General features: G+C 47.5%; 1 protein-coding gene across 2 annotated transcripts in view; it reads right to left on the bottom strand.

Moving 5' to 3' along the window:
• FRMPD2 (FERM and PDZ domain containing 2) overlaps positions 1–13,152 on the bottom strand; it is a 125,631-nt gene that overhangs the window by 23,410 nt on the left and 89,069 nt on the right. For both annotated transcript variants that reach the window (XM_025396643.1, XM_025396644.1), the window contains 6 exons: positions 12,862–13,072; positions 7,365–7,465; positions 5,726–5,818; positions 4,932–5,039; positions 4,723–4,839; positions 671–876 (listed from right to left, as the gene is read on the bottom strand). In XM_025396643.1, the coding sequence (XP_025252428.1) occupies positions 671–876; positions 4,723–4,839; positions 4,932–5,039; positions 5,726–5,818; positions 7,365–7,465; positions 12,862–13,072 (836 nt within the window). The remainder of the gene's footprint in view (positions 1–670; positions 877–4,722; positions 4,840–4,931; positions 5,040–5,725; positions 5,819–7,364; positions 7,466–12,861; positions 13,073–13,152) is intronic.

Genomic DNA, 13,152 nt, shown 5'->3' with positions numbered 1-13,152 from the left:
ACCCTGTCCTCACTCATCCCACAACTGCAGGCTCCTCCTGAGGCTTCTCCTGGGCAGAACCAAGCAGAACACAGCAAGCTGACTCAGTCCATGAGCACCAGCTGTGCAGGGCCCAGAGCGAAATGGAGAGGCTGGAGGGGCCTAAGGAGACAATGCCACTCGGAGTCCAAAGAGATGGCAGAGGGCGGCAGAGCTGGGATTGAAGCACACAGCCCTCCATACACCTACTCCAGATCCCATCTTCTTCCTCCATGGGGTATGGTCAAGACCAAAGCCACTGAGTTCCCAGCTTGAGGACCAATTCAAGGACAACAATAGGAGGTGCCTGATTGCCCACGCCTTGCCATTGGCAGCAATCAATTTCCTCAGGTTGCTATTATCATAACAATTATAATTAGTGACTAAGGACTCCAGAGGCACCCACACTGAGCCTGTGCCCAGACACTGACTAGGAACTCTGCCTTCTTCTATGCGTTTTTCTCAACAACCATGCCATGCAGGCATGTGCTTCTGTTTGCAGATGAGGAAGCTGTGGCTCAAAGGGGCTAAGTAACTTCCATCCACCTGACATGGAAAACAGAGAGCAGGGAGGGCCTAGGGGCCAGGCTGTTGGGCTCCACAGCCTGTTCTCGTTCCTCCAGATCTAGAAAGTTAACCAAGGGATGATTACCTTTAACGGCAGAAAGGAAAGCTGATGTCTCAGCCTGGGCACTAAGCTCTTCACCCCAGCCATGTCTAGTTCTTCAATATTTCTGTCCTGGTCTTGTGTGCATGACAACAAACTTCCCTGGTACCCGAAGCTCAGGATGTCTGTAGAGGAGACCCCAGAATTGGCTGTGCTATTCTTCTCTTCATCTGGGTTATTTCCACAAACACCTATAAAAACAAGCCAAGAAAAAGTCAACAGCTTAAAAAGGCTGGCTTCTCGGTGGCATCTCTATGTGGGCACAGCGTTTTCCTCCAATGACAGAGGGATCTTTTATAGCTGCTCAGGAACAATGTGAATTTAGCTCCTCCTGAAAGATGTTGCATTTAGATTAGAGAAAGGGAAGATTCTATATGTGATTTAGAAACCTAGATAGAGCTTAAGTGACCCAACTATGAATGCGTAGGCTCAAAAGAACTTTATAAGGCCAGCTCTCCCTTATTAAGCTCTAGCCATGTGATAGGCACCTTAGATATACATACATATAGGAAGATATGGACATCTTCCCATCTTCTCAGCAGACCACCATGAAGGTGTAATCCCTGTTCAAACATAAGAAAACACAGTCAAAACTATTCAGTATCTTGCCCCAAATCCTACAGCCAGCATGTGGGCACTTACACCCAGCCTCTCCTGAACACCCCACTGAGCATATCTACAACCACCATGTGATCAAAAACCAACGTATCAGGTCCTTTTGGGAGGCTTGGTAATAACCAGACTGCAGGCCCCTCTGAGTGAAGGCTAGGCCACTGATTCCTGCTTACCCCATGTCTGACTTGTGACCTGGCACCGAACAAAGAAAAGAATATGAGGTTGTGAATCAGTAGAAAAACCTTGGGCAAGGTGCTTAACATATCTGAACCTAAATTTTCCTGTATCTAAAGTAGAGATAATATCAATATCAATAATATTGTAGAGTTGATGAGGCTTAGAGATTATACATACAGAAAAGATTTTACATATGTAAAGATAAAAATATATATGTATATATGAAAGAATATATATTTCCTCATATGTATATATATGGCTCTCTCTCACACACACACACACACAGACACACACAGCTTAGTACATGGTAGAGCCTCAATAAATGTATCTACTGTTAATATGTTATTATTAGCTGCTCAACAAATACATGTGGGAGGAATGAATAATAGTCAGATTTTCTTTAGACCTGGATACAAGTAGATTTACTACTTTTGATACAGACTCATTAACACTCAGGGAAGTGCCCAAACTCACATGCTGAATGAATTCAATTTGAATAAATTTGATTTAATGAATTTGATTTGAAGTTATTCAAATCTAAAGGTATCCAGCAGGGAGTGGCTGGGCCACTGTTTCATAATGCTGCATTTCTGGCCATTTCATTCACAGATTCTGTCATCGTTGTCCTTCTGGCAGTATCATAAGCATCGGCTCATTATCTTCCACATCCTCCATGAGAGGTGAGGATGGGACTTACGATTGAATTGAAAAGTCAAGCCATGCTGCAGCTGGTGTCCTGCCTAGTAGACATATGAGCTGGGAGACCTTCTTTGGTAACTAAAACTCAATTTACTGTAGGCCATGACAGAGGCTCATGATGGACATTTTATCTGTCTGATCCCAATCTCCAATCTAGCCCAGGTGCCTTAACAGCAGCCTAACCAGATAGAAGAAAGTCACAGTGGTCAAGTCTCTGCCACGGAGACCCAGCCAGCATCACCAAGGAAACGTCTTCCTCTGGCAGTGGCCCAGCTGTATGAGGAAACCCCACCATGATGAAGGCAGCATTGTCAAAAGGTAGCTGGGGCACCACAGTGAAAGGACATTTTATTCCCAGCCATTGTGGGAAACTCATTGTCTGGAATTTTAATGTGAGGTTGCGGTTTGAGAAGAGCAGACCTCGAGTACCGCTTTTTGACAACCTCCATCACAGCAGGCCATCCTTGGACTATGCTGAATTGTGATTCGGTCACCTGCATTGTGTTTCCTGATGACACATGGGATGGTTTGATTGCTCCTGTCAGTGGAGGATGTGGAAGAAAACACAGGGATTGCTGAACCACTGCAGAAAGGAGAGCAGTGGTGCTGGGAAATCCGACAGAGACAACAAGCCTGAGACTGGCACTGGGGACGTGCTGAGGCCAGCCCCTGGGAGGCTTCAACCCCGGGATGAAGGGTGTGGGGCTGAGACCCCAGCATGGCCACCTTCCACCATCCATAGCTTCTGGACGGGGGAGCTGCATGGCACTGTGTACATATACAAGAGTGAGAGTGTACACAGTGTTCAGAAGGCAAGGCAAATGTAGTACCTGCATTTAGGACCTAGAAAATGCAGGCTGGTGTGAAAGGAAGTCCTCCTGTATACAAAGGAAAACTGTACGACACCCCTGAAGTGTGAAGAAGCAATTGTGAGCCTGAATTTGCAGGCAGACTGCTGGTAGTTTACAGGATCACCCAACCAAAAGCAGCAGTGGTCTCAGGAAACTAGGGAGAAGGGATGTTAGCCTCCTCCCATTACTTCCCCCAGGCTCCTCAAGCTTGCTCCCAACAAAAACAAGAGTATTTTCCTTTGATATAGGCAGTTGTTGCTCTCTCATTCTTATCTAAAGGATGAAGAAAAACATCACTAAAAAGTACTTTACTCTTTAGGTTGATCATGAACACGCACATCAAGTAAGAAGAGCGAGCTTGCCATGAAAATTCAGCTTTAAGAACAGGCCAGGTGCAGTGGCTCACGCCTGTAATTCCAGCACTTTGGGAGGCAGAGGCGGGCAGATCACCTGAGGTCAGAAGTTCAAGACCAGCCTGACCAACATGGAGAAACCCCATCTCTACTAAAAATACAAAATATGCTGGGCGTGGCGGTGCATGCCTATAATCTCAGCTACTTGGGAGACTGAGGCAGAATTGCTTGAACCCAGGAGGTGGAGGTTACAGTGAGTGGAGATCACACCATTGCACTCCAGCCTGGGCAACAAGAGTGAAACTCTATCTCAAAAAAAAAAAAAAAAAAAAGAAAAGTTCCCGTTATCCTCAGCAAACTAACACAGGAACAGAAAACCAAATACCGGGCCAGGTGTGGTGGCTCACACCTGTAATCCCAGCACTTTGGGAGGCTGAGGCGGGCGGATCACTTGAGTTCAGGAGTTTAAGGCCAGTCTGGCCAACATAGTGAAACCCCGTCTGCACTAAAAACTACAAAAATTAGCTGGGTGTGGCAGCGCATGCCTGTAATCCCAGCTACTCAGGAGGCTGAGGCAGGAGAATTGCTTGAACCCGGGAGGTGGAGGCTGCAGAGATCATGCCATTGCACTCCAGCCTGGGGGAGAGAGTGAGACCCCATCTCAAAAAAAAAAAAAAAAGGAAAATCTAATACCACATTTTCTCACTTATAAGTGGGAGCTGAATAATGAGAACCCATGGTCACAAAGAGGGGAACAACAGACACCGGGGCCTACTTGAGGGAGGAGAGAGAGGGTCAGGAAAAATAACTATTGGGTACTCTACTGAGCACCTGGGTGATGAAAAGGTCTGTACATCAACCCCTGTGACACAAGTTTGCCTGTAATAACAAACCTACACAGGTAGCCCTGAACCCAAAACAAAAGTTCAACAAAGAACAGTTCCTGTCTCCTCCCCAGCTGATTGCTATACCTAAACCCAAACTACAGAAATCCTGGCGCAGTCCCTATCAACAAGGACTTTGGGTGGCAAGAAAAAGGTTCTCCCTGCCATGCAAGGAGAGTTGACGGAAAAAAAAGACTGGTTGTATCCAGCCGTGTCTAACAAAGAATTAGAGTAGGTTACTCCCTTTCAGCAACACAAGCAGGGGTAACGCCCATCCTGCGCCTGAAATTGAAAAGCTTATTAATTTGTGCCACTACACTGCTTCTTTGCAAGCCAATACCACAAGGAAAGCAATACAGAAGACCTACGTGGACTTCAAGGTCTAGTACCTCATAGTCATCATGTACTCCTGAAAACAGGGGAGGCTCTTCAGCTCCCAAGAGCAGGTTAAAACATACCTTTTGACTGAGAAATAATTAACTCTATGTTGTCAGGGGAATTCTGGATCATCCTAACAGCCATGTTGAATGTGAAGCCCTCCAGACTGATGTGATTCAGGGCTAGTATCTGCCCTCCTGGAAAAATAATACATCTAAATAATCCTTCCAGGGAAATAAAAAAGAGTGATTTCTTAAAACAGTATCTCTAGTGATATAAAAAGATGTACCTGGTTTGATCATTTTTGCTTTTTCTGCTGGTCCTCCAGGTATAATAGAAGATATAAAAATGCCAGGGTCAGCTTGGCCTGCATACTCTCCCTCATTAATGACAAAACCTGTAATCCAAGATGACAGTCCATGATAAGATGATACTTAGTGATTTTGCTGTTCAGAGAGGTTAGGTCATTTCCCTGATATCACACAGCTACCAAGTGGCATTAGCTAATAGTTACAGTCAGGTCTTCTGATCCTCAAATAGAGGATCCTTTCTACTCTGCCATGATACTTGGAGAAAGGTGGATTGTTCCCCATTAGTAAGCACAGCTAAAGCTAGGAGCACAAACCACCAATAGGCACTGGATTTTGCTTCAGTAGATAATGAGACATAGGAAAGAAATGATTTTTGATCAAGTACCTTGTTTCCGTACCTTGTTTCTTATACAGTTTTTAGGGTCTTAGAAAGTAGTTACTAGTAAGAGGCAAAATAAATTGACTCTTCTTCCCCATGGCTGACTAGAGGAAGGTTGCTACATGGTATTAGGGGAAAAAATCTTTTTCTGCCTTGTACTTAGATGCGCTGCAAAAATGTATCAGGCCTAAAAGAAAAACTTTGAAACAAAAGTCTCATTGCTCTTTAGGAACAATTAAAGGGAGAAAAAAGCAGAAGTGATTACTAGAAAAGGCAAACTGGGAGAGGAGGGATAGGAAAGGGTAGTAGACAAGTTGAAAGGGAAAACAGCACCCACCTCCCCACTTTGCCCAGCGGTAGAGACTGGGCCTCACCTACAGGGAACCCTCTTACCAAAACCACGATGTGGGTCGCGTTTCAGTGTCACACGCACAATTTCTCGGCCTGGTTCAGCTGTAAAGCTCTTCCTCCTATTATTCTGTGACCCTAGAGGTAGAATCAGAGCACCACACTGTGCTTTTCCCCAAAACTATTTGGGAGCTAATACAAAAGGAGTAAACAGCATTTCACACACACACGTGCATGCACATTCACATGCACACATTCCTGAAAACAAAAGTAGCTCATATTTTATCTTCCAGCAGTGCTGGGAATGGACGCCTGAACACACACTCGCATAAGCCTCTCTGGAGTGTCACTCAGTATTGCTCAAGTTCCAGCTTAAAGAGCAGGGGCAAGAACGGTATGGGCTATGGTGCGTGTTTTCTGTATGACTTATTGTAGCTATTTTGTTCCGCATTGGTTTTGGGACAAGACAGAGGATGAGCAGAGATGTATTAATACTTGCTGAGAGTGAAAACAAAAACAAAAGCTAAAACAGAGATGAGACAGCAAAGCCTTCCCATCCCAGGCCTCAAATAACCAGGGGTGACAAGGTGCCAGCAGCCCAGCCTGTGTGACCTGTGGTCTTCCCCTGGCTTGGATCATGGAGGAGCCCCAGACAGAGCCCCGAAGCTGTTCCTGGAGAGCTGGAGTCCTGGGATGAGGCACTTCAGTGTGTGCCACAGCATACTTGGGACAGTCCCCAAACAGTGACCCACCACTGCAATCCTTCCGCGTCTCTCCCTCCCCCAGGGACCTTGGCAGAAATTGGCAGATGGTTACTGGTAAAGAGTTGCCTGGCAGTTTTCCTGATTGATATGGTTTGGCTGTGTCCCCACCCAAATCTCAGCTTGAATTGTATCTCCCAGAATTCCCACATGTTGTGGGAGGGACCCAGGGGAAGTAATTGAATCATGGAGGCTGGTCTCCCCATGCTATTCTCGTGATAATGAGTAAGTCTCACAAGATCTGATGGGTTTATCAGGGGTTTCCACTTTTGTTTCTTCCTCATTTTTCTCTTGCTGCCATCACGTAAGAAGTGCCTTTTGCCTCCCACCATGACTCTGAGGCCTCCCCAGCCATGTGGAACTGTAAGTCCAATTAAACCTCTTCTTCTTCCCAGTCTTGGGTATGTCTTTATCAGCAGCATGAAAACAGACTAATACACTGATCCAATCCCCAGGTTTAATGCTCACTGAGTAGAGATATTTTTCCAAGTGTCGGATCTCTTTGTCCTTACATTCAACGGGGAACTGGCCAGGAGGGTGCATGGCAGAAGGGACTGCCGTCTACTCTGTGTATGTTTTCTGGTGAATACTAGGAAACATGGGTGTTCTGGCCTGCATAAAGAAGCATATCTACAGTGAATGGTGCCTTTTTCTGAACACACCCTCCATAGGAGGTATTCTTCCTTCTGGACGAGAGTGTTGGGATTGTCTTCGCCAGAGCTAACACACTTCAGATCCACATACCCAGCCAAAGCTAAATGTCTCTTCCCAACCACAGGTAGTTTAAAAAGAAAATAATTCAAAAAACAAAAAGATTACAAACATTGTGTGGGAAGCAAAATGAAGTGGTGGTAAAAGACTCAAAGCAAGCTTCCTGCGTAGGGGTTCCTCTACCCGAGACCTGGCTGCGGCCTGGCCCATACCTGCATGCACGCTCTGAGCAGGTGGCCCAGAGAGAGAGTCCCAGGTCATTGGCTTCTGGATCACACAGGCACTCTTCAGCTGCTCCCGGCCAGTGCAGGGGCTGCCGGGAAAAGACAATGAGGTTAGATAAGGTGGCCACCCACGGGGAAGGACAGTGAGGTTAGATAAGGTGGCTCAAGGAGGAAGCAATTTCTTGGTATTTCTGAGTATGGATGGTGGCCCAGGGAGGGCAGCCTTGTGTCCAGTCATCCAACAGCTCCTCAAAGGGACCCCATCAAGGGTTGATCTAGTTATTAGGAGGGCACTGGGAAAAATGGCTCTAGGATCTTTATGTCTCAGAGGGGACACTGAGGTCACTCGGCTTCATATGAGCTTCCTACTATGTGCAAGATATGTGGCCCTGCAAACCTCCATTTATTCAACCACAAAATAAGAATAATATTCCTACTTTCCAGGTTTCTAATGGAACTGAAATGAGATAGTAAGCATCAAACACCAGCCCTCTTAGTGGATACTGATGTTTTGTCATTTGCTCCTGTTTTCGGCTGAAGGCCTTCAGCCAAGCCAGGCACCCTCCACACCCCACCTACCATGTGACTGAGGGTCACTGACATGCTTGATCATTGTACATGCACAGGGTCACTGACATGCTTGATCATTGTACATGCTTGCGTTGGGTGCCGCCTGATCATACCACGCTGTGAACAAGAAGCATTCATGCAGGCATTCAGTTGGCCCTGATGGAATGTGCCGCATGCTAGTAAATAATGTACTAGAGCCTAGCAGAATAACGAGTCAAGGGAGATGTTGCCCCAGCCCTGGGGTCAGTTCTGCACAGAGATAAGCTACATTCAGAGGTGAGCAATGTCTAGAGTGAGAGGGAACAATTGATGTAAAGCTGTGTGTCTCAGAGCCCTGGAGAAAGCCAGCTCTGGGCCTCCTGGGTGGCCAAACCTCTGAGCAGATTCAGCTTCCCTGGTTACCCAGACCGACCCCACCCCTCAGAGCCCCACAGCCATCTCGCAGCTTCAAGCAGCTGGACTATGTAGCAAGGGACGCTGGCATGGACAGTTTCCCGTGGACCCTCCCCCTGTACCCTTGGAGCTGTGACACCAGGGCTCTCTGCAGGGAGCTTGGTACTGTGCAAAGAGGCTGCAGCCGGAAAGGGAAGAACAGGGGTGGTGGGGGGAGGAGAAGTCCAGCCTCACAGGTGCAGCACAGGGTAGCTTTGGAGGCTGGCGACGGATGAGGCCTCACTCTGACCTGGCTCCTGTTTGTGCTTCCCTTGGAGCACGATAGACCCACAGTGACAGAACCCCAGGTGTCAGGCCTGGGTTCCAAAGCACCGAGGGTAAAGGGTGGGTCAGGCATGGGCCCTATCCTCTGGGAGTTCCCAGCCTGCTGTGGGATGCAGGGGGGATGACTTTCATGCCTCCTAGAGCCAACCAAGGAGCCCAGGGAGAGGCAGCGACAGGGTGTTCGTGTGCTCAATGGATGGAGAAATCCCCACAGTCTGGGAGGAGCTGAGAGAGGCCATGAGGCTGAGGGGGGCTTCAGGTGGCCTTTAGGGAAAAGGAAGAGCTTTTCTGGGCCTGGGTTTTTATGACTCATGTGATCTGGGCCACACATGCAACCCTCTACTGCTTAAAAGCCAATCACTGCCACCCACAAAAGGATGAAATGTGAATGATTCCACTCATCTGAGGAGCCTGGAGCAGTCACATTCACAGACCAGAAGGAGCACGGCAGCGGCCAGGGGCTGAGGTGGGTGGAATGGGAGTTGTGTCGAATGGGTGCAGTTTCAATTTGGGAAGACGGATAAAACTCTGGGGATGGACTTCGGTGATGGTAGCACAACATCATGAGTGGACTGCATGCTACTGAACTGACAAATGGTTAGGATGGTAGGTGTTACATTATGTGTATTTTTTACCACAATTTAAACACATTTTAAATGCAAACTTTAAAAAAACCCATTTACTGAAAGCTTTCCCTGCCCGCCTCAGAGCTAAGGATACACAGGGCACATTGCTGTTCTTGAGAAGCTCCATGTTTAACAGCACAGACACAAACGTGTGGGTGTCAGGGTGGACGGGACAGAGGGTACTGCCCTAACTGGAGCCAGGGATGTGGAGGAGGCACACCTTTGCCTGAGGCAGTGGGGAAAGGCTTCAGAAAAGCAGTGATGTGAAGTCAGAGGCCACCTCCCAGGAGAGGGAGGACAGGCAGGAGCTGTACCTCAGGGCAGGCAGCCACTGGCACCTCTGTTCCAAGAGGTGCTGTGTAAACAACTGCTCAGGAATGCCACTGGCGATGGGGTCCTGCCTCCACGTGTCAGCCTTCCCTCCTGTGTTCACATGCCCAGGCTCAGGCCAGCGGCATGGCCCGCACCTTTCTACACAGACCCCATGTGGGCCACCTATCTGCTGGCCTGTGAGCTCATGAGGCGGGGACCACATCTGCCCTGCTCACCACCGAGTCCTCCACACCTGACCCAGGGCTGGCACACAGTAGGTGCTCAATCCATTTTTCTAGTAAGACTAAGGAGGCCCTTGCTCATGGTGTTCCTCCTCTTCTTCTCACGGTGCCCAGATCCTACTCATCAGTCAAGACCTGATGTCACATCCCCCAAGCAGCCCTCCCTGGTGCCCTTGCTTGGAAATTGCTGCACTGTTCATGGAGCCTAACGCTGTGTTTGAGACCAGCATCAGGGCAGTCACCACAGACCCAGCCCATATTCAGCTTTTAAAACATGACTTAATTCCCACAGCCACCCAGTGGGGAAGGATGACTATTACTACCACTGGACGAATGAGGAAACTGAGGTCTGGGGTGTTGAATAACTTCCTTGAGGTCACACAGCACTAGACCGTAGAGCAGGTGTTGGCGAAGGACTTCCATGATGCAGGGCTTGATCCAGAACCCTGTCAGAAGGGGCCCTCGGCAGAGTGGCCTCTGTACCATGACAGAAACACTAAACATCTCATCTGCATCACTGTCATGGCCTTTGGCCCACCTCAGACTTTGACTGCTGTGGTGAGGGGCAGTTCCATGAGAGCTCAGGCTCAGCTGAGCTGACAGCATACTGGCTGAGGTGTGGCCCTGTTTCTGCTCTAGAGATTCTTGTCCATCTTGGGGGCCATCTCCTCCACCGCCACTATTCCCACCTTACCCAAAAGCATGGGAGAGTCCAGGCCTCCCATCCTTCGACCAAAGGGAAGTAGGAGCCAGTACACGGTGTTTGCCTCCTGTCCTGCAGTTCTAGGAGGCCTCTGCACACCTCTGTGGAGCTGAGCCCTGGTTGCCCTCAACAGCTACCTGGTGACCCCCACCGCTGTGACCACACTTTGCCTGCTTCCTCAACTCACTCTCTCGCTCACTCCTTCTTGGCATCAGCTCCACAAAAACATACCCACACCCAAACCAGTGTCTCAAGCTGTGCTTCTTGGGGGTGGGGTTGGGGGAATCTTCCAAGAATTCAAAAGCCTAGTAATTAGGTTTCCCTTTTCACCCACGGGTTACCAGTAACTTCTGATGTGAGTTATTAAGGATCATGAAAATTTGGCATTTGTAAACCAAGATTAGAGTTATACCGAATTGTATGGAGGGCACCAATTCAGCTTTCTGTCAAGAAGGCCAGCTACCATGCAATACTGAAAAGCCCCTACTATGCATGACCACTGGCCAGTCGCTGGAAGGGCCACCATTCTCAGGAAGGATGCTTTGCGGGAAACACATCCTCAAGGTGGCCTTGAGTCAGTCATGGCTTCTTCTGCCTTTTAAACAATGAAGTGCTATAAGGTACCATCAGTTTGGGTGACAGATGAAAGATGTCCACAAGGTCTTGGACACTCCTACATCAAGAACTGGAGCCTATTTCTGCTCCCTTTGAATCTGTGCTGACCTGTGACTATTTTAACTGACATTATGGCAGCAGTGACACCAGGCTAGCTTCAGGCCTAGACTTGAAGAGAACTGGCAGCTTCTTTTTGGGATCTTGGAGCCCTCCTGCCATGCAGAATCTTGCTGGAGACCCCACAGGGAGAGGAGTTGAGACTACTCACAGAGAGAGAGGGGCTCCGTGAGCACTGCCTCTCAACCATCCAAGGAACCAGCCTGTGAACAAAGTCATCTTGCATCCTCTAGACTACTCCAACATCTGCTGGACCCCAGTCAATAGCACATGAAGCCCAGAAGAATCCCTCAACTAAGTCCTGCCTGAATTTCTAATCCAGTTCATTGTGAAATTTCTAATCCAGTCGTTTGTTACATAGCAATAGATGCTCGAAACCATTTTGCTTTACCACTGTTGATTTAGTTTGTGATGCACAGCAATGTATATTTGCATCAACAGAATTGGGGACAATAATTTTCTAAGAATTACTTTAAGATGATAGTCATGGATGTAGATATAGGTATAGCTATAGATACACACATAGACTTTCAGTTCAAATGAATCATCCATACCTTCTTGCTGAAGTAGCTGGAAAACTCATCCCAAAAAAACAGATCCTGCAGAAACCTTCATTGGTCATATGCTGCCTGGGAATCTGTGCTATTTCTATAAATTGCAGTGTAAATGTAATCCAAGTCCTAGGCTATTTTTAAATTTATGAATCATTGTTTTGTCATGTGAAGTTGCATTTATAAGCCCATTATTTTTACATACAAATTTAAATGATAAGCAGCTCATCAATAGGAAAGGTAGCATGGTGTAGAGGTTAGGAGTTGGACTCTAAGGCCAGCTGCATGTGTTCAAATCCTAACCCCTGGGTTTTCTCTCTGTGATGTGATGAGGACAACAGAAACACTTAACGGAGTCATAAGACTTAAATTAGTTGACGTGTACGCATGCTCGAAACAGCACCTGGCTGATAATAAGGCCAAATAGGCTCATTGCAACTTGTTTATTTGTCCTCTCCAATTTCGTATTATCATGTAGTTCTTTCTTCACCGAAAGACGGGAGCATCATAGAAGGAGGAATGAGATGTTTGTCCTAGAGTGTTTAACATAGACTTAGCCCATAGCTGGCCTTCTGTAAATCTCTGTGGAATTGATTGACAGTTACCCAATAAATATATACTTTTCTTAGACATCTAACATTCTTTAAACAATTTCTTGGCTGGGCGTGGTGGCTCACGCCTGTAATCCCAGCACTTTGGGAGGCCGAGGAGGGTAGATCACCTGAGGTCTGGAGTTCGAGACCAGCCTGACCAACATGAAGAATCCCCATCTCTACTAAAAATACAAAAATTGGCCAGGTGTGGCAGTGCATGCCTGTAATCCCAGCTACTTGGGAGGCTGAGGCAGGAGAATCGCTTGAATCCGGAAGGCTGAGGCTGTGGTGAGCCAAGATCACCCCACTGTACTCCAGCCTGGGCAACAAGAACGAAACTCTGTCTCAAAAAAAAAAAAAAAAAATCTTCAATACAGATCACTGCAGAGTATCAAGCACATGGTGGTTTGAGCCCAGAGAACAAATGTGTCACACCCACCTGCGCCCGATGCCTTCTGCTCCAGCCTCCTTGCTGCCGTCCACTTTGAAGTTATCCAGTGATGTACTCAACATGCCTCCTACAGCGTCCTGAAGCCTGGATGCAAACAACTCGTTTTCTGAGCATGACAATCTCTGAATCCAAATGAGAGGCTTAGACTGGGCCTGGTGTGCAGGACTCAAATTGGCCATTTGCACAAACTTATCATGGTCTGAATTTGGGGAGAAAAAGATAGACATACACACACACAAGAATGATGCTGGATCCATTGCTGTGGTGGTTGTAACATAT

Source organism: Theropithecus gelada, chromosome 9 (genome assembly GCF_003255815.1).
Source record: "Theropithecus gelada isolate Dixy chromosome 9, Tgel_1.0, whole genome shotgun sequence".
Lineage (NCBI taxonomy): Eukaryota > Metazoa > Chordata > Mammalia > Primates > Cercopithecidae > Theropithecus > Theropithecus gelada.
Note: the sequence above shows the minus strand (reverse complement) of the source record. Positions and strands in the feature narration are given on the sequence as shown.